The 20,508-nt window shown below is 43.4% G+C and overlaps 1 protein-coding gene across 1 annotated transcript in view; it reads left to right on the plus strand.

Moving 5' to 3' along the window:
- Positions 1 to 20,022, plus strand: part of LOC143283873 (arylsulfatase J-like) — a 35,771-nt gene extending 15,749 nt beyond the window's left edge. The window contains exons 2-9 of the mRNA XM_076590253.1: positions 3,000 to 3,121; positions 3,840 to 4,075; positions 4,392 to 4,575; positions 6,289 to 6,403; positions 7,186 to 7,420; positions 14,404 to 14,553; positions 19,363 to 19,459; positions 19,758 to 20,022. Of these exons, the coding sequence (XP_076446368.1) occupies positions 3,000 to 3,121; positions 3,840 to 4,075; positions 4,392 to 4,575; positions 6,289 to 6,403; positions 7,186 to 7,420; positions 14,404 to 14,553; positions 19,363 to 19,459; positions 19,758 to 20,022 (1,404 nt within the window). The remainder of the gene's footprint in view (positions 1 to 2,999; positions 3,122 to 3,839; positions 4,076 to 4,391; positions 4,576 to 6,288; positions 6,404 to 7,185; positions 7,421 to 14,403; positions 14,554 to 19,362; positions 19,460 to 19,757) is intronic.
- Positions 20,023 to 20,508: the final 486 nt, after the last annotated feature.

A 20,508-nucleotide genomic window follows, 5' to 3' on the forward strand; every position in this document is an offset into this window, starting at 1 on the left:
ACACACACACACACACACACACACACACACACACACACTCACACTCACACACACACACACACACAGAAAGAAACACACACAAACCTCGACGGGCGCAATAGCCGAGTGGTTAAAGCGTTGGACTGTCAATCTGAGGGTCCCGGGTTCGAATCACGGTGACGGCGCCTGGTGGGTAAAGGGTGGAGATTTTTACGATCTCCCAGGTCAACATATGTGCAGACCTGCTAGTGCCTGAACCCCCTTCGTGTGTATATGCAAGCAGAAGATCAAATACGCACGTTAAAGATCCTGTAATCCATGTCAGCGTTCGGTGGGTTATGGAAACAACATACCCAGCATGCACACCCCCGAAAACGGAGTATGGCTGCCTACATGGCGGGGTAAAAACGGTCATACACGTAAAAGCCCACTCGTGTGCATACGAGTGAACGCAGAAGAAGAAGAAGACACACAAACCTGACACACATACGCATAAAATATCCATTGAAGCAAATTCTGTGAAACTGAAAACTGTTCATAATGTCATGCCCTTGCACCTCCCCATGCTCAGTTACATGGAATGGTTAAACTGTGAAGGGGCCGTGTGTGTGTGTGAGCGTGACATGTATACACATTGTGTGTGTGTCTGTGTGTGTGTGTGTGTGTGTGTGTGTCTTAATTCACTCTAATTTCCCCAGATTCACTTTATTCTTTTAATCATTTTTATTCCACATGTCAAACAATGAATTTCAATACCAATGTAGAGGCAATAAATCAGTCTTGAGTCAATCATTGCTAAATTATTATCAATTGATTATACCATTACATTTCAATATTTGTCAATGTGGGTAAAAACTGAATGCTTACCTTCAGACACTTGAGCTATATCCAGCCCCCTAGTCACTTTGCTTGCATTTTCCTTGTGTGAATTGTGAGATCCGAACACAATTCTCTCACTTCAGTGCAGCAAGTCAGTTTCACTGTTTCCATATCAGTTACACCACTGATGGCACCTGGCGCATGTTGATTTCGGCAATTTCAGGCGAAGGCTTCCAACCTGTCTGTATGTAGTGCAAATGTTGATTCGTCATCTACATCAAAATTCATAGCAATTATTGTTGATGAAAGCTGATCGACAATCCTGCGTCATCTGCTTTCGAAATCAGCGTCGCCTTCGTATTCACCGAGATCGATTTCAAGACCATCAGCTTGGTTGGAGTGGTCAGTTCCATCAATGAAGTACCAGGTTAGAAACTCATAAATGTCGTCTGCTTCACTTAATGGCAAAATGTGTGCAATGCAAGTGTATCTTGTCAGGAAATTGCCAAGTCTCTCTTGAAATGCGTGCTTCCGTACACTGCGACCATGTTTATTAAAGCTAACGTGCTGAATGGCTGGTTTCGTCATGTGGTCTCTCTCGGCCAATGACAGAGGGGCTTTTCCTTCATAGTGACGCATTGTTTACGTAGTGTATCTTTATTTTGAATGCGTCGATTGGCTTGTAGTTTAAAACTTAAACAATGAGAAGGACAGAGATTGAAAGAGACGGCCTTGACCTTTAAAACCATGTGTGATTCGACCGGTCGATTCCATGATATTGGGGAGGGCAAGCTTGTCAAAGTTGATCGATTTTGCGACGTCATAGGCGATTAGAATGATGGGTTAGGTATTTCAAGCACACTTTTAAGGCAAAAGAAGACAAAATTATGCCTTGATACTTCAATATGAGATACGAGAAAGCCTAAAGTTTACTATGAAGTCAAAATTCTGAAAATCGACAACCTGACCCCCACCCGCCTAAAATCGCCGCTAGCGGCAAAGTTGGTCAGGTGCAAAGCGACTCATTTCGTGATGGAGGGTCACATATATCTCAGGGGTCCCTAACTTGGAATTCCAATGATACTGACTTGGGGATCCCTAGATGTTGACATGGGACTCAAGAGATACTGACATGGAGCTCCAATGATTCTAACTTGGAACTGCAGAGATACTGATTTGGAGCTCCAATAATGCTGACTTGGAATTCCAGAGATACTGACTTGGAACTCCAGTGGCACTGACTTGGGAGTCCCTAGACAGTGACTTGGAACTCTGATACGTACTGCCTTGGGGCCCCAATGATACTGACTTGGAACCCTATTGATACTGAGTTGGTACTCCAGAGATACTGACTTAGAACTCCATTGATACTGACTTGGGATTCCATAGTTAACAACCTGAAGCTCGAATGATACGGACTTGGATGTCCAGAGGCACTGACTTGAAGAAACTCCAATGGTACTGACTTTGGATTCCCCAGACTGTGGCTTCGAACTGTAGTGACACTGACTTGGGAGTCCCCTGACAGTGACTTGGAACTCCAATGGCACTGACTTAGGAGTCCCCTGACAGTGACTTGGAACTCCAATGTACTGACTTGAAACTCCAATGGTACTGACTTGGGAGTCCCCTGACAGTGACTTGGAACTCCAATGGTACTGACTTGGGAGTCCCCTGACAGTTACTTGGAACTCCAGTAGTACTGACTTGGGAGTCCCCTGACAGTTACTTGGAACTCCAGTGGTACTGACTTGGGAGTCCCCTGACAATGACTTGGAACTCCAATGGTACTGACTTGGGAGTCCCCTGACAGTTACTTGGATCTCAAATGGTACTGACTTGGGAGTCCCCTGACAGTTCCTTGGAACTCCAATGGTACTGACTTGAAACTCCAATGGTACTGACTTGGGAGTCCATAGACAGTGACTTGGAACTCCAAAGGTACTGACTTGGGAGTCTCCTGACAGTTACTTTGAACTCCAGTGGTACTGACTGGGAATTCCAATGGTACTGACTTGGGAGTCCCCTGACAGTTACTTTGAACTCCAGTGGTACTGACTGGGAATTCCAATGGTACTGACTTGGGAGTCCCCTGACAGTTACTTGGAACTCCAGTGGTACTGACTGGGAATTCTAATGGTACTGACTTGGGGAGTCCATAGACAGTGACTTAGACCTAAGCAGCTGTGTGGTGGCGGCAGGACGTGGACCCCTTCATGAGGACGCCCCACCTGACGGACCTGAGGAAGAGGGGCCTGCTGCTGACCCATTCTTACACCCTGCAGACCTGCACACCCACCCGCGCCGCCCTGCTCACTGGAAAGTCAGTGCTGCCAACATTTTTTTCTTCTGTTTTTGTCTGAGGGAGATATTATGTTTGCTTTGTGTCTGACTGACGTGTTATTACAAAACGCTTTTAGACGTTTGAAAGCACAGTATAGCTGTATTATCATCATCTTAAGCAGTAGTAGTAGTAGTAGTAGTAGCAGTATTAGTAGCAGTAGATGATGATTAATGTGGAGTATTAGCATAGTGGTGACGAGTCTACTTGGGAAGAGGTATAATCTCTGCACACACTCGCCAGTATTTTCTTCCCATCTGCTAGACCTTGTGTGGTAGTCAGGACGCTAGTTATTCGGATGAGATGATAAACCGAGGTCCCGTGAGCAGCATTGCACGTAGCGTACGTAAAAGAACTCACGGCTGTAGAAGACTTGCAAAATCGTGCAGAAAAATCCACTTTGATAGAAAACAAATACACTTGCAGGCAGACGAAAAATACAAAAAGGGTGGTGCTCTCACTGTAGCAACGTGTTTTTCCTGGAGAGAGTATCCTAATTTTTACACAGAGAAATATGTTGTGACAAAAGAGTAATATGATACAATACAACACGACACCATGCCCAAACGGGGCCTGGATCTCTTGGTCACTGGTGAACATTGGATCATAAATCCATCCCCAAAGCGACTCTGCCACGGCGACTTTTCTTCCTCTTCCTCCTTCCTTCTTCTCATCAGTATCATTGTTGGTTGTGGTTCAGGTACCCCTACAGACTGGGTTTATCTGTGGGCAAGATCAAAGGTACCTACCTTCGCTGGTTGGATGAGAAGCAGAAGCTGCTACCCCAGTCCATGAAGGAGGCTGGATACAGGACTCACATGGTGGGCAAGTGGCACCTGGGCTTCTGTCACTGGAACCTGACGCCCATGTTCCGAGGGTTCGATACCTTCTACGGCTTGTACGGCGGCGGTGCCCAGGGCTACTTCAACCACACCTGTAAGTTGTTGAAAAAGAAATGTTTTGTATTTGTGTGTCTTACGTTTTTGCTGGTCTCAGTTTCGGTTTCAATTTCAAGGAGGTGTCAGAGCGTACAGACTGATCCGTAAAAGCTTTTAAAACATTCTGCTGGTTAGGCTTTGCCCTAGGTTTTGTAAATGTTGCCCAGAAAGAAAACGAAAGCGTATGTGCTAATTCTATCATTTTTTTTCTGCTGTTCCAGTTTGTCATTTTTCTATCGCTTTCCAGAGAAGCTACCAACTTATGTTGTACGAAAAAAATAAAATAATATAAAAAGATTGTTTTGCAATTCCAGCCAGATCAGGTTCTTACGATTTCCGAGACAACCACCGAGTGGCATGGGAGCTGAATGGAACCTACTCCACTGTCCTGCACACCCAACGCGTGCAGAAAATCATCAAAGATCACACGGGCAACAAGCCATTCTTCATTTACCTCGCATACCAAAACGCCCGCCAACCTAACGAAGCCCCTGCCTGGTGTGTGTGTGTGTGTGTGTGTGTGTGTGTGTGTGTGTGTGTGTGTGTGTGTCTGTGCAAACAACACAACAAAACACAAAAATACAACAACAACAACAACAAAATTCAGTTTTTACAGGCCATTAGACCCATATGAACAAAGGGTAGACAATAGCAACCATGTGACATTCTAAGTGATTTCATATTCAAGCACGCACAAAACAAACAAGAATGTTTTTTGCAAAATTATTGGAAGGAACATTGCAGTTATACAGATATGATCTTTAGGCATTCGTTAATGTAAATTCCTAATTTGATGATCCTATCAATATGACAAGTTTGAGCACTACAGCTAGACTTTGAAATTTGAAGTGAATCTTTAATGATAGAGGGGGATATATATATATTTCTTTTGTCTGACGTAAAGCAGGGGTGTATTTTGAGTCCTTTGTTGTTCTTCGTTTTTTCTTTCTGAATTGGAACTCCAACTTGACTCATATAGTGCACACAGTATTGACTTAAGTGATCACATTGGCGTGTTTTTGTTGGTGTATGCAGACGATATTCCTTTAGTTTCTGATTCTGTTGCCGACTTGCAAAAGAAAATTACATGTCTTCAACATTACTGTGCCAAGTGGGGTCTAACACTGAATATGGACAAATCCAAAGTAGTGTTGTTTTTTTAAATGGTGGTTTCTTGAAAAAAATGTGAAAAATGGCATTATGCAGGCAAACAAATCCCAGTTGAAGCTAGTTACAATTATTTGGGAGTTATTTTTGCGTCTACTCTGAAGTGTTCACTGTGTGTCAAAAACGTATCATATAAAGCACTGTGAACTCTCTCTGTGTGTGTGTGTGTGTGTGTGTGTGTGTGTGTGTGTGTGTGTGTGTGTGTGTGTGTGTGTGTGTGTGTGTGTGTGTGTGTGTGCGTGTTTTTAACTCATACTACTACTACTTACACTGCTGCTACTACTAGTACTACTACTACCAATGTGTATGTGTATGCATATGTGCGGAGGGGGCTACTGTGAACGTATTTAAGTTTGAATATATGTTTAGATGTGTGTATGCATTGTATGTGTGTGTGTGTTTGTGTCTGTGGTGTGTGTGCATGCATGCTTGTTTTCAACTCATACTACCACTACTAGTACTACTACTTTCGCTGCTGCTACTAGTACTACTACTACTACCAATGTGCAAGTGTATACATATGTGCGGAGGGGGCTACTATGTACGTATGTAAGTTTAAATATATGTTTAGATGTGTGTATGCATTGTGTGTGTGTGTGTGTGTGTGTGTGTGTGTGTGTGTGTGTGTGTGTGTGGTCAGTGAGGTGGCTGCCCTTCACAGACCTCAAAGGGGTTACGGGTTAGACGATAAAGGATCGTTTTAGAAGGCCAGGTTTAACTCACAAAAGAAATACAAGTGCAAATTTTCGCCAAAACTGCCTTCATCAGATGAAATGGAAACAAAACCAACTCGAACTTAGTATATGATCTTATTTTCGACTGAAGAGAGAGAGAAAAAAAGAATTCTTTGAGATCTACACTACACAGCATCATACAATAAAGGCAAAACACATGATAAAATAGAGATGAAAGAGAGATGGAAGAAAGAAATGAATTTCTTGATGGATTAATATGCAAAATAAACAGGCCAATTCTAGGACTGGAATATGGACTTTGTTTTGGGTGTATCTTGATAAATCAATATAATTACCTTGATCTTCCCAGGTACGAAGACAACCACTGCAGCCATGTGCAATCGGATTTACGAAGAACCCACTGCGCTATGGTGGCCGCCATGGATGAAGGGATCGGCAACATCACAGCCACTTTGAAAGAGAAGGTTACTTTGTTTTCGTTTTCTTTTGTTTTTGATTTCATTAAACGCTGCCTGCACTTGAAACACGTCGTTCAGTATAATACAGTCATGGATGCACAGGACAATCTTCTCCAATGTCCTGTCCTGATATTCAGAGTACATATTGTACTGTATTGTATCACTTTTTTGTCAAACAGATTTCTCTGCATGAAATTCGGGCTGCTCTCCCCAGGGAGAGCGCATCGCTACACTGAGCACCATAGGATTTGACACAAAATAAACACTTGGAGGCGTAAATAACAAAAGAAATGAAACTTTAACAATAAAGTGAACAACACGAGCCAATAACCTAACCCAGGCTACGAACATAAAAGAGAAAATATAAACGAAAGAAGAGAAAACAAAATGTTAGGAAGATAGAAAAGTGAGGAAAAGGCAGGAACTCACTTCGAAAACATCCTGTTTCCACCAGAGCCCGGCCCGCACAACAGTAAAGCGTTCATACATGCACATTCTCACCTCCCTAAAACTCATAATCACCAACTTCACGTGCATCACAAACGCCACACCTAACAGAAACATCACACACAGCACGCACAAGGCAAATATATCCAGTTACTCTTGTGACAGCATGGGAAGGGCATGAAGTATGGCTTATCTAAGCTCCACCCAATAAGAAATAGTCAAGAACAAGACTTATGCGGACAAGTTAAAGATATCAACGCAATTATAATTCCTCTTCCTTCTTACAATACAATACACACACACACACACAATCAACTACGCAATGAGCACCATGTGTCTAGGGAATTGAAAACGACACCCTGATACTCTATCTCTCGGACAACGGAGGACCACTGGGCTACGGAAGCTACAACTGGCCCCTGAGGGGTGGCAAGGGCACCTTCTGGGAGGGTGGCACCCGACAACGTACCATCTTTGTCTACCCCAACGGTCTGAAGCCTGACCTGGTGGGCACGGAATACGATGGCCTCATCCACGTCACCGACTGGTACAAGACTCTCTACAGTGCGGGCCAGGGTACGTGAATGGGAAGTTTATATATATCATCCTCTGGTTCTTGTTCTTTTTTGTGTGTGTTCTTTTTGTTAATCTTCACCATCATTATCATCATCACCAACATCATCACCACCACCACCATCATCATCATTGTCGAATGCGTGCTAAAGCAAATGTGCACCCCCCCCCCTCACTCCCCCCCCCCCCCCAATGCCCCACTACAAACGCCACAACACCAACAAGCACACACAGAAACAGATTTTTTACAACGCATTTGATACGTAATCATGTAATTGTATGAATGTATATATATATATTTTTTTTTCTTTTTTTATCTCTCAATTGTGCAGTAAGCCTGGTTGGCCACAACGACTCTCTCCAGTGACAGAGGGTAGCCACCCACTCAAAGTGTGACAGATAAGCATCAACATCGTCCATGTCATCCAGAGGATCTAAATGAATAATCCTATTCTCACTTGCTTCAACCTCCCTTCCCCGAAGTTTAAGCTCTTCCCTCTTGAATACCTGATCCTCCTCCCTTGGGCTAACAACACCGTCTCAAAGCAACCTCTTAAAATTAGAAAGAGTTCAAAATGAAGCTATGAGGCTGATCCTTGGAACAACAAAAGACACGCCCACAGAAACCATGCGATACCTGCTTGACCTTCCTTCAGTGTAGGCCAGAAACAAGTTAGAACAGGTCAAGACCTACTTCAAAGCATTAGAAAACCCTCAAAACCCACTGCATGACACAGTCAAAGAACCAAAAGGCAGCCGTCTAGGACGAGGAAGATCATGGATGGGGCAAGCAGAAGACACAATCCAGCTAGTATACCGACTACAAGACCTGAAAGAAACAAAAGAATGGGAGAAAAACCCCGAAAACCTCAACCATCTATTCAACACAGCCATTTCACCCACTCTAGGAAGACATTGTCAGGAATGGCCAGAGGGCAAAACTGATGCGGAAGTGAAGCTACTCATAGAAGAAAACAGTAAAGAAGAGGACAGCATCATATACACAGATGGCTCAGTCACCAAAGACCAATCCGGTTGAGGATTCACTGCGAAACAAAATGGAAAAACAGTTCGGGAAAAGAATGCTGCCTACAAAGTCACAACCTCCAGCCTAACGATGGAAGTTGAAGCTGTGACACATGCCCTCCAGTGGCTATCGTCCATCCATACACCCGGAAACCAACATGCCATGATTCTAACCGATTCAATGAACCTCATACAGAAAATTGAAAACGGAATGGGAAGCCCAGAGTGGCATAAGGCAATGCGCAACTTTCAGATAAAAAAAAAACTCACATGGTCATACTGCCCGGGACATGCAGGAGTTAAGGGAAATGAGCGAGCTGACAGACTTGCTGGTAACACAACACCAACGAGCGGCCTACATCTTGGAAAATCGGAAATCCTCATAAAAGTCAAAGAATATCAAAAAGAACAGGTACAAGGCCATCACACCATCGATCGCCTCAAAGAAATAAAAGCAGAGAGAGGGAGCGGCCGTAAGCCTAACATGAAAGGTAGAGCACGATGCTTTGCAAATCAAACAAATATCGGAATCATTTCCAAACCAACATTGCGCAAATTTCTTCAAAACGAAACAGAGTCTCTGTGGGCTTTTCCAAATACAATAGACTGAGCAACACACTAGACGCCACGTTCTTGGCATCAGAGATCTTTTTCCATCCCTCTTGCGGCCAGTCAGTGGCAGCCTCTGTGCGTGTGTGTATGTGTGTGTTTGGGTGTATGTGTGGGTCTGTGTTTTTGAGTGCGTTTGTGCATGCGTGAGAGAAGTGTACACAAGTGTCAGGAGAGTTCCGTGCATGTGTGTGTGTGTGTGTGTATGAGGGGCAGGTGGGGGTGCAGGGAGGTGAGGTAGAGGATGAGGTATGTGAGTGTATGCATGCCTACACTGTGGAAGCAACAGGATATTGGAACGTATATATATATATATATATATATATATATATATATATATATATATATATATATATATATATATATATATATATATCTTTGTAGATATGTGTGTGGGGTTGGGGGTGGGAGATATGGGCGTGTGTGTGTGTGTGCTTGTACAAGTAAGTGTTCATCTGTGTGTGTGTGCGTGTGCGTGTTTGTGTGTGTGTGTGTGTGTGTGTGTGTGTGTGTGTGTGTGTGTGTGTGTGTGCCTGTGCCGTGGAAGCCGCGATACATAGACTAGAAATGAGTGTGTGGAGGAGGGGGTAGAGGAGGTGCAGGGTAATTTGTGGTGTGTGTGTGTGTGTGTGTGTGTGTGTCTGTGTGTGTGTCTGTGTGTGTGTGTGTATTGGAGCTCATGTACGTTTATATGTATTTGACTGTGCTTTCATATCTGTGAAACTGCGTTTTTGGGGCATATCTGTTATGCATGTGTGGGTGTATGTGTGAATGTGTGTCTTCATGTTTTATATCTATTTGCTTATTTATCATCATTGTTGTCTTATTTAATTAACTAATTATTTATTATTGTTATTATTTTATCATTATTTTCATTACTACTACCTTTTTTAATATCATAATTATTATTTATTTATTTATTTATTTATGTAAGCTTCTTTTTTTTTTATATCATAATTATTATTTATGTATTTATTTATGTAAGCTTTTTTTTTTTTTCTCAAGGCCTGACTAAGCGCGTTGGGTTACGCTGCTGGTCAGGCATCTGCTTGGCAGATGTGGTGTAGCGTATATGGATTTGTCCGAACGCAGTGACGCCTCCTTGAGCTACTGAAACTGAAACTGAAACTCCTCCCTCTCTTGACGCTTCAGCTCTAACTCTTCCTCATCTCTCCTTTTTTTGAGCCTCAACACTTCCTCTTTCTCCAGATGTCCCAGTTCTAATTCCTCTTTTCTAAGCTCTTCCTCTTCCTTGTGCTGGAGTCTAAGTTCCCCCTCCCTCTCTTGGTGCTTCAGTTGTAATTCCTCCTTTTTGAAACTAAACTCTTCTTCTTCCTTGCTCTAGAGTCTAAGTTCCTCCCTCTCTCGGAGTCTAAACACTTCCTCTTCATTGCGCTGGAGCCTACGTTCCTCCCTCTCTTTCTCTTGGCACTTCAGTTCTAATTCGTCCTGAGTCTAAACTGTTCCTCTTCCTTGTGCTGGAGTCTGAGTTCCTGCCTCTCTCCCTTCATTAGAAGCCTTAAGAACCTGGAGAGGGCCTCTCCAGGTAAACCTAATTTAGTTGCAGTCGCAGCATACTTCTCATAAACTGGCCATTCTGCTGCTACCTCACTCTTCACCTCCTCCTCGCTCACCTTTGATTTATCCAGCTTATCTCTGACCCAAAGTAAAAAATCTTTGGTCTGCTCTGGAGACCTCACAGGAGTTCCTGACGTACCTTGCCTCGCAGGCTGTTTACGCCATGGCATGATTCAAGTGTTAAACCCAACTAAACTAAAATGCTATCAATTATCAATTGAATCAGCAACACATCCCGAAACACATCAGACCACAGACGCGTTAACAATAGAGCACTCAAAGCCAACAACAACGATTACCATCTGTTGACAAATGCGTCTAAACATGTATACCTTGAACCCTTTTGCATGTAGACCACCATCAGCTGCCTGAAACACTTGCCAATGGAGCAATATCACCGTAGATTAAACATGCTAAATACCTCATGACTGCTCTAATATGGAACCAGTTAATCACATATAACACAACACACGACACCCTACCCACCTGTCCCCCTAACCTTAGCCCTGACCCAGCTAAACAGATCCCAACACAAACTAGCTAAAAATGTACCCCACATCTACACTATTTGTCAAAAGCATACTAAAGCCGTCGTGCACCCCCCCCCCCCTCCCCACCCCCAATACCCCATTACAGACGCCATAACATCAACAAGCCCACACAGAAATATATTTTTACAACACATTTAATGTACGTAATTATGTAATTGTATGAATGTATAAAAAGAAAAAAAAAATAATGAAAAAAACATTGAGAGGGAAAAACAACATAAGTAACTCTTATTTCCTTCAACAAAGTATCCAAAGGACACTGATGGGTGTGGCCACACAGTCAGTTATTATATGAACACATCAGGTTTACTCGGGGGCACATCATTTCAACCCCACTCCCACCAGCCTAAAACGCAGATAACCAACATTAAACACAGGTAAGCATCATTTCAGTCCAACACTATCTCTCTCACTCTCCACAAGTGTGTATCATATATATGTGCGAGTATGTGAGTGTATGTGAATATGAAGTTGACCAAGTTTCAATTATTATCTCTCACACACGCACAGACACACAAATAAAATAAAATAAAGGTTACTGAAGCACAAATGTCAAGAGTGAAATCTGACTGACCTGGAGTCCTCAGGAGGAAAGGAAAACAAAACAAACAACAACAAAAAGAAATTGAAGCACTGAATTATTTCCTTTTTGATCATTGAAATATCACTGTCAAACATGTAAAGTTGAAACCCTTGAAGACGGACTGAAGTAGTGGCCCTCTGAACCAAGTGTCAGTAGAAACGTTGGTGGGCCCGTCGCCTGTACCAGGAGGCGTGTAGTCTAAAGTAACGTGAGCTGGAGACCAGTGGAAGATCCAACGCCAAGAACAACACTGGACAGAGCTTCTTGGTTAGAGCAGTGTCCAGGAAAACTGTGACCAGACGACAAAAAAGAAAAGAAAACAAGAGAGGCAAGGCCTTCAAGACTCACTTGTGATACACTTGAAGAAAAAAAAAAAAAAAAATCCAAGCTTTTTATGTATTGAGTATAATTTCATAATATAATGTTTGAGATGAGAAAGATCAGTTTAAAGCAAATTAAGTCCTTTGGCATTAAGCCCTTTGGCAGTAATTTCCCTTTTTTTTTACTATCTGCACCAAAACGTTTGCAAAATAAATAAAACTTCCATGCTTAGCAAAAGAAGTTCCTGTTTGAACAAAAAATGATATTAATGACTGCTCTTGTTGTTAGGTCAGAATATCAGATCAAAGTGCCAAGTTTAGAGAATACAAAAAATATAAATATAACAGTAAATGCAGTTTGCATATAATTAGGCTTCATTTTTTACTCACTTGTGTAAACAAAGTGAGTCTATGTTTAAACCCGGTGTTCGGTTGTCTGTGTGTGTGTGTGTGTGTGTGTGTGTGTCCGTGGTAAACTTTAACATTGACATTTTCTCTGCAAATACTTTGTCAGTTGACACCACAATTAGGCATAAAAATAGGAAAAATTCAGTTCTTTCCAGTCATCTTGTTTAAAACAATATTGCACCTATGGGATGGGCACAAAAAAAAAAAAAATGAAGCCTAATTATATGCAAACTGCATTTACTGTTATATTTATATTTTTTGTATTCTCTAAACTTGGCACTTTCAGGAAGCGTGTGTGTGTGTGTGTGTGTGTGTTTGTTTGGGAAGTATCAATGTTATTTTCCATGATCATCTTTGCGTTGGTAACCGTTGTGCCTTTGCAGTCCCTCATAACTGGAATGATGAACAAAAGAAGGTACAGGTTTATTGCAGCACACATTTTAAGAGGGAAGACCCATTCACGTTTGGGACATTGTAACTGGAGACGACACGTGGGGTTTTCAGTGTGGTCCCGAAATAAAGCACATGGGTTTTTCCCCAGGTGAGAACCCGATTGTAAAAAAAGTGCAGGACTTCAGACACTCACCTCAGACTGACTTGTCAACCACTGCCCATCTAAAAGCATTAATTTTGAGCAGTGGTGCAGACAGTGTCCACGCACTGCCACCCGGGGTCTCCTGATGTATCACGATGATACCAGTGCACACACACTGCAGCAGCAACTCTTGACTTCCTGGCGGAAAACAGTGCAAAGCTGTCACATACCCCCCACTCCCCACCCCCCATTCCCCCAACCTGTCCACTTGTGGTTGGTTCTTGGTCCATTTTATACCAGTATGCCCGAATGGCGGCATGTTTCGAGCGTCCCTCGTACACAGCATATCCTCCTCGGTCAGAGATCAAATTCTTGGTGCTCAACAAACAGAGTCACGTGCACAACAGGCTGTGGACCCGAGTAGAGTTGACTGACAGCTGCCATCTTCCACCATCGTCGTGGTGGTGTTGTCAGTTTCAGTTTCTCAGAGAGGCATCACTGTAATCCATATACGCTACACCACATCTGCTCGGCAGATGCCTGACAGCAGCATAACCCAACACGCTTGTCAGGCCTTGAGTGCATACTTATGTATTTGTGCACCTATCAGAGTGGATTTCTACTTATATAATTTTGCCAGATGACAAAATTCTCGTTGCCATAGTTTTTTTCAGTGCGCCAAGTGCGTGCTGCACACAGGACCTCAGTTTATCGTCTCATCCGAAAGACTTGACGTTCAGTTTGATTTTACAGCCAAACTTGGGAGAAAGGGCGAGAGCGCAATTCGAACCCACACCCTCATGGACTCGATGTAATGGCAGCTGAGCGTCTTAACCATTCTGCCACCTTCCTCGAGGTGGTGTTGGTAATAGGTGGTGTTGGTAATAGTGTCGAACGTTGTTTACAGTCTTGATGTTATGGATTTCGGTATTGTTGTTCTCGTCGTTGTGGTTATTGACGACGATGATGATGATGGTGATGATGATAGCGTCACTGCTGTTGTTATTGTTATCGTTGCCCTCTCGTCCTTGGTATCATTTCTGGTGAGGACGAGGATGACAGCCGCGATGACAATAACTGCAACAAGGCATTCGCTATGACGTTATGCTGTAGTTATGATGACTTGATGACGCTGATGCTGACAGTGATGGCAATGGCAATGAAAATTGTAATGATGATGATCTATGACCCCCCCCCCCCCCCCTCCAAGCCCCCCCCCCCCCCCCCTCTTTTTTTCTCTGTCTGTGCGTATGATATGACCAATCAATGTGATTTACTCACTCCACTCGACGTTCATTTCTCCATGTGTATTCCCCATTCCAGTGGGGCTATAGACCGTCTTTTTTGATACAAAAGTATATCTTCGTATACCACAGGTAACTTTTCCCTCCTTCACGAGATGGACTCAATCGATCAGTACTCTAAACTGACCAATGGAATAACGCCGTCTGCACGGGAGGTAATGGTCTACAACATTGATGAAGGCCGCGCTGCTGTTCGCATCAACGATTACAAGTATAAGAGAGGTGGGTGACTTGTTTCATCCTGTGCTTCTTCCACCAAAGCAGCCTCCATGCCTGTCTGATCTGTCCGTATGCCTTCCTCTCCTCCCCCGGGCCCCCCCCTCTCTCTCTCTGCCTCCCCACACCCAAGATTTTTCTCTCTTTCTCTGCCTCTCTCTCTCTCTCAGCCTCTACCCACACCCGTAGCTGTCAATGAGGAGTCATATGAAAAGTATTTTATCACTGATTCTTATGTGTTGATTGCTGGTACAGTTCGTGTAGCCCTTGACTGACGATTGTTGATTGTTGGTGCAGGTCACCTAGTGCTTGATTGATGATTGTTGAATGCTGATTGCTGGTGCAGGTAATTTAGCACTGATTGATGATTGTTGATTGCTGGTGCAGTTCATTTAGCACTGATTGATGATTGTTGATTGCTGGTGCAGGTCATTTAGGCCTTGATTGATGATTGTTGATTGCTGGTGCATTTCATGTAGCATTGATTGATGGTTGTTGATTGCTGGTGTGGGTCATTTAGGCCTTCATTGATGGTTGTTGATTGCTGGTGCAGTTCATGTAGCATTGATTGATGGTTGTTGATTGCTGGTGTAGGTCATGTAGCATTGATTGATGGTTGTTGATTGCTGGTGCAGATCATGTAGCATTGATTGATGGATGTTGATTGCTGGTGTTGGTCATTTAGGCCTTGATTGATGGTTGTTGATTGCTGGTGCAGGTCATTTAGGCCTTGATTGATGGTTGTTGATTGCTGGTGTAGGTCATGTAGCATTGATTGATGGTTGTTGATTGCTGGTGCAGATCATGTAGCATTGATTGATGGATGTTGATTGCTGGTGTTGGTCATTTAGACCTTGATTGATGGTTGTTGATTGCTGGTGTAGGTCATGTAGCATTGATTGTTGGATGTTGATTGCTGGTGTAGGTCATTTAGGCCTTGATTGATGGATGTTGATTGCTGGTGTAGGTCATTTAGACCTTGATTGATGGATGTTGATTGCTGGTGTAGGTCATTTAGGCCTTGATTGATGGTTGTTGATTGCTGGTGTTGGTCATTTAGGCCTTGATTGATGGTTGTTGATTGGTGGTGCAGGTCATATAGGCCTTGATTGATGGATGTTGATTGCTGGTGTAGGTCATTTAGACCTTGATTGATGGATGTTGATTGCTGGTGTAGGTCATTTAGGCCTTGATTGATGGTTGTTGATTGCTGGTGTTGGTCATTTAGGCCTTGATTGATGGTTGTTGATTGCTGGTGCAGGTCATTTAGGCCTTGATTGATGGTTGTTGATTGCTGGTGCAGGTCATTTAGCACTGATTGATGATTGTTGATTGGTGGTGCATTTCATGTAGCATTGATTGATGGTTGTTGATTGCTGGTGTGGGTCATTTAGGCCTTGATTGATGGTTGTTGATTGCTGGTGCAGTTCATGTAGCATTGATTGATGGTTGTTGATTGCTGGTGTAGGTTATGTAGCATTGATTGATGGTTGTTGATTGCTGGTGCAGATCATGTAGCATTGATTGATGGATGTTGATTGCTGGTGTTGGTCATTTAGGCCTTGATTGATGGTTGTTGATTGCTGATGCAGGTCATTTAGGCCTTGATTGATGGTTGTTGATTGCTGGTGTAGGTCATTTAGGCCTTGATTGATGGATGTTGATTGCTGGTGTAGGTCATTTAGGCCTTGATTGATGGTTGTTGATTGCTGGTGTAGGTCATTTAGGCCTTGATTGATGGTTGTTGATTGCTGGTGTTGGTCATTTAGGCCTTGATTGATGGTTGTTGATTGCTGGTGCAGATCATGTAGCATTGATTGATGGTTGTTGATTGCTGGTGTTGGTCATTTAGGCCTTGATTGATGGTTGTTGATTGCTGGTGCAGATCATGTAGCATTGATTGATGGTTGTTGATTGCTGGTGTGGGTCATGAAGCATTGATTGATGGATGTTGATTGCTGGTGTAGGTCATGTCAACTGGCGCAGTAGCCGAGTGGTTAAAGCATTGGACTTTCAATCTGAAGGTCTTGGGTTCGAATCTCGGTAACGGCGTCTGGTGGGTAAAAAGGTGGGGATTTTCCGATCTCACAGGCCAACATATGTGCAGAATTGCTTGTGCCTGAACTCCCTTCGTGTGTATACGCACGCAGAAGATCAAAAACGCACGTTAACCTCTTGACTGCGCTGTTGACGTACGGCGTACGTCATGAAATGTCGCTCACCAATGTTGTATTGACGTGCGCCGTACGTCATGTTACAACGTTCTATGTTTCGAGTCCCGCATTACAGAAAATACAGTCTGCTAACCATTAAATTAGCTCCCCTGAGAGCTCTTTATCTCCTGAGTTCATTGTATTGTCATATTTATGGCGAAAGTTTTGCAAGTTTGTACGAAGCTCAAGTTGTGTTTGCAAAGCCATGGCTGAACGTATACAAACTCCAACACTTGCACTTGTATTGAAAGAATTCTTTCGCGATGCAAACAGTAGAGATGAAGATTATGGACTCAATGAGATAGAACTGTGTGAAGTTGATGCCGAAGACGATGATTTTGACAGTGGAGGGGGGCGGAAGGTGGAGTTGCTTGACGAAACTGAAGACAGACAAGCTCAGCTGATTCAAGATGCAGGTGCGTGTTTACGAGGTTTGTCAGTTTATTATTTGCTTTCCGTTTGTTGTAACAATGAATATGACTATATTGTATGTGTTTTGAATGTGTTAGCTGTGGTAAGTGGCTTCGTCAGTCACTGATCAGTGTGTGTGAGTGAGAGTCAGTCAGTCACGTGGGTACTGTGTCTGACCATCGCAGCCCAAGGGGGCGTGGCTTGCTGGCTGGCTGATTGTTGATGACAGCGTGTGTCGCTCGCCTGCAGCTTTCTGTGTGTTCGTTCCCGAGTGTATATTACTTTTTGGTTTGTTGTTATTGTTGTTGTTGTTGTGTGTGTGTGAGTGAGAGAGAGAGAGAGAGAGAGAGAGAGAGGTGGGAGGGGGGGGGGGGGGGAAGAGATGATGTTTATAAAACTGAAATCAGAGAATGATATACGGAATTGTATGCCTAAATTACTTTGTAAATGCAACACTTGTAGAAGTGTGTGTGTGTGTGTGTGTGTGTGTGTGTGTGTGTGTGTGTGTGTGTTGTCATTTTGTTTTGTATGAGAAAGAGAGAATGAAGGGAGTGTGGCATACCATGAACCAGTTTCAGTGTGTGTGTGTTTTGGGGGTTTGGGGTGGGGGGAGTGGGGTAGGTGTGTGTGTGTGTTTGTATTTCAGCTTCTGAAAACAGAAATAAAATGGTATCATTTCATGATCTTTTTATATGTTTAAAAAAAACCCAACAAACTTAGTCTTTTATGCAATATGTTTCAGGTATGCAGCATGGTGATGATCATGATGTTCATCCTGGACCATCTGGAGTTGACAACTTGCCACAAACCTACAGCTGAAGACCAGCAGCAGCAAGACCAAAGGGCAGTAAACAAGCCTCCAGCAATTCTGGATTACAACAAAAAACATGGGTCCCATGGACCATCATGACCAACAGCTGCAGCCCTACAATGTCACAAGGAAAACCCTGAAGTGGTACAGATAGCTGTGTGTGCATTTTCTACAAATTGCCATGCTGAATGCACATATCCTCTACAAAAAAAGCAGGCAACAGCAGTACACTCCTGGACTTCAGAATGATGTAATTAGTGCCATGATTTTTGGTGACCAAGACACTGCTAAAGATGACCACGCTGTTTGTCTTGTGTGGATGACACTTCATCCCACCTACCCCACAGAAGGCCTGGCCACAAAGGAGGTGCAGAGTCTGCTGGAAGAAATGACAAAGAAAGGATGTGGGGTTCTACTGCCCAGACTGCCCCAGCAAACCAGCACTATGTCTTGAAGACTGTTTCTGCAAGTACCACACACAGCGTTTTTAGTGGCGATAGATCCTGGGTGAGTACACCCTTTTCATTCTTTGTGTGGACTGTGTTGGAGTCTTATGCACCTGGACACTGTTGCTCAGCCTTGATAGTGTGTGTGGTTGATCACAACAGTCACAAGAAAGACAGGTTGATAACCTGGTTGATATTGTAGCACCTACATGATGGAATGACAGTCCCAATTTTTTTTTATTTATGCATTTTATTGAATTTTTCTGTCAGATTGACTCATTATTTGAACATGTGAGTATAAAAAAAAAAAAAATCTTGGTTCATTTTCCTTTCATTTGATATATATACTTTTATGCACTTATCTTCAGTACTTTTTGAAATAAAAGCAAATTAAAATCATTGGCGTGTTTTTCTTGTTTTTCTGAAAATTTTCTCAGCATAGGCCATAGCAAAACGTACTAGCAGTGAAGGGGTTAAAGATACTGTAATCCGTGTCAGCGTTCGGTGGGTTATGGAAAAAAGAACATACCCAGCATGCACACCCCAGAAAACGGAGGATGGCCCGACTACATTGGGTAAATAAACAAACAAACAAAAAAATCATGCACGTATAATGCTACATGTCTGTATGAATGTGTATGTGTGCGTGCCTGCCTGAAATCTGACTTAATGACACAGGAAACGAATGATGAGCGCCCAATGGTAGCCGTCAGTCGCTTGTACCCAGGAAGGCAGCCTGTTGTTCAAACGACTCTGTGTTTGTAAAGCACATGGGGCTTGGTCTCTCACTGCCGTTACCGAGAATCGAGCCCAGGACCCTGAGATGGAAAGTTCAATTCTTTAAAATCCCTCGGCTATTGCGCCCGTCAGTAACCACATCATTCATCATTATCATCATTCATCATGTAGCACTGATTGCTGAATACTGCGGCAGGTAACCGATGGTACAGCAAGGGGCTGTCTGCCACACCAGCGCCCCCAGACATGCTGCTGAATGGAATCGCTACATCGGTGGACGGATTTAAATCTAAGTAAGTGCTCAGGGAGAAAAACAGACAGACAGACAGACAGAGGTGGGAAAGAAGGGGAAGGGAAAACTGAATGTATATACACACAGACACAGACACACTCACAAACACATTATATTATGTTATGTCATATTATACCATATGAGTAGTAGTAGTAGTAGAAGCAGCAGCAGCACCATTATTAGTATTGGTATAAAAATCATTACCATCAACATCATCATCATCATCATCACCATGACCATCATGATCAGGAACGGCAGCACGAAACACTCTCTGAGTTCAACCGCTTCCATTCTTCCAGCGAAGCGCTCTTCAACGTCCGCGAGGACCCTGGGGAGACCAAGAACCTGTTAGACCTGGCCGAGGACGACATAAAGCTCGGGAGCTACCTGAAGAAGCTGCGGGAGGTGCTGGACGCTGAGACACCCAAGTTCACCCCCTTCACTCTTGAATGGCCCAAAAACCCCATGGGCAGAAGCAATCACTACTCCGGCGCCAATTCCCCTGGGTGGTGTTGCCTGGATGAACAGAATCTGAACTTAAGCAGTCACAGCTCCGCGGGCTGAAAGGCTCGTTCTCCTTCTGGTGTCACACGGGTCCGGAAGGACATGGTGTTGTTGACAGCTGCTTCTTCCTCAAGAACCGACCGCTTTGAACTCTTTTTGTCTGACGACTGGCTTTTAGAATGATATCTTCTTCTTGGTCTTCTTCTTCTTCTTCTTTTGTGTTCTGTGTGCTTAATTAAAAACTCCCACATTCACGTGGCTGTAGAATAATTTCTTCTTCGTCTTCTTCTTATTTTGTGGTCTGTGTGCTTTAACTCCCACATTCAGGTGTAATGTACGACCTGGTTTTTACCCCGCCTCGCCATGACCATTTCCGGGAGTGATTTAGAATCATAAATACCCTCACTAACACCAACTCTGATCCTTTTTTTTTTTCCAGAAAAACCAAATGCATGCACAATTTTCTTTCCCCGTTCAGTGCCTCTGCCGTCGTGTGAAGCGTTGGCGCACTCTCTGAGGGTTGTTATACTACTTGCATAACGTCTA

The sequence above is a fragment of the Babylonia areolata genome, chromosome 7, assembly GCF_041734735.1.
Source record: "Babylonia areolata isolate BAREFJ2019XMU chromosome 7, ASM4173473v1, whole genome shotgun sequence".
Lineage (NCBI taxonomy): Eukaryota > Metazoa > Mollusca > Gastropoda > Neogastropoda > Buccinidae > Babylonia > Babylonia areolata.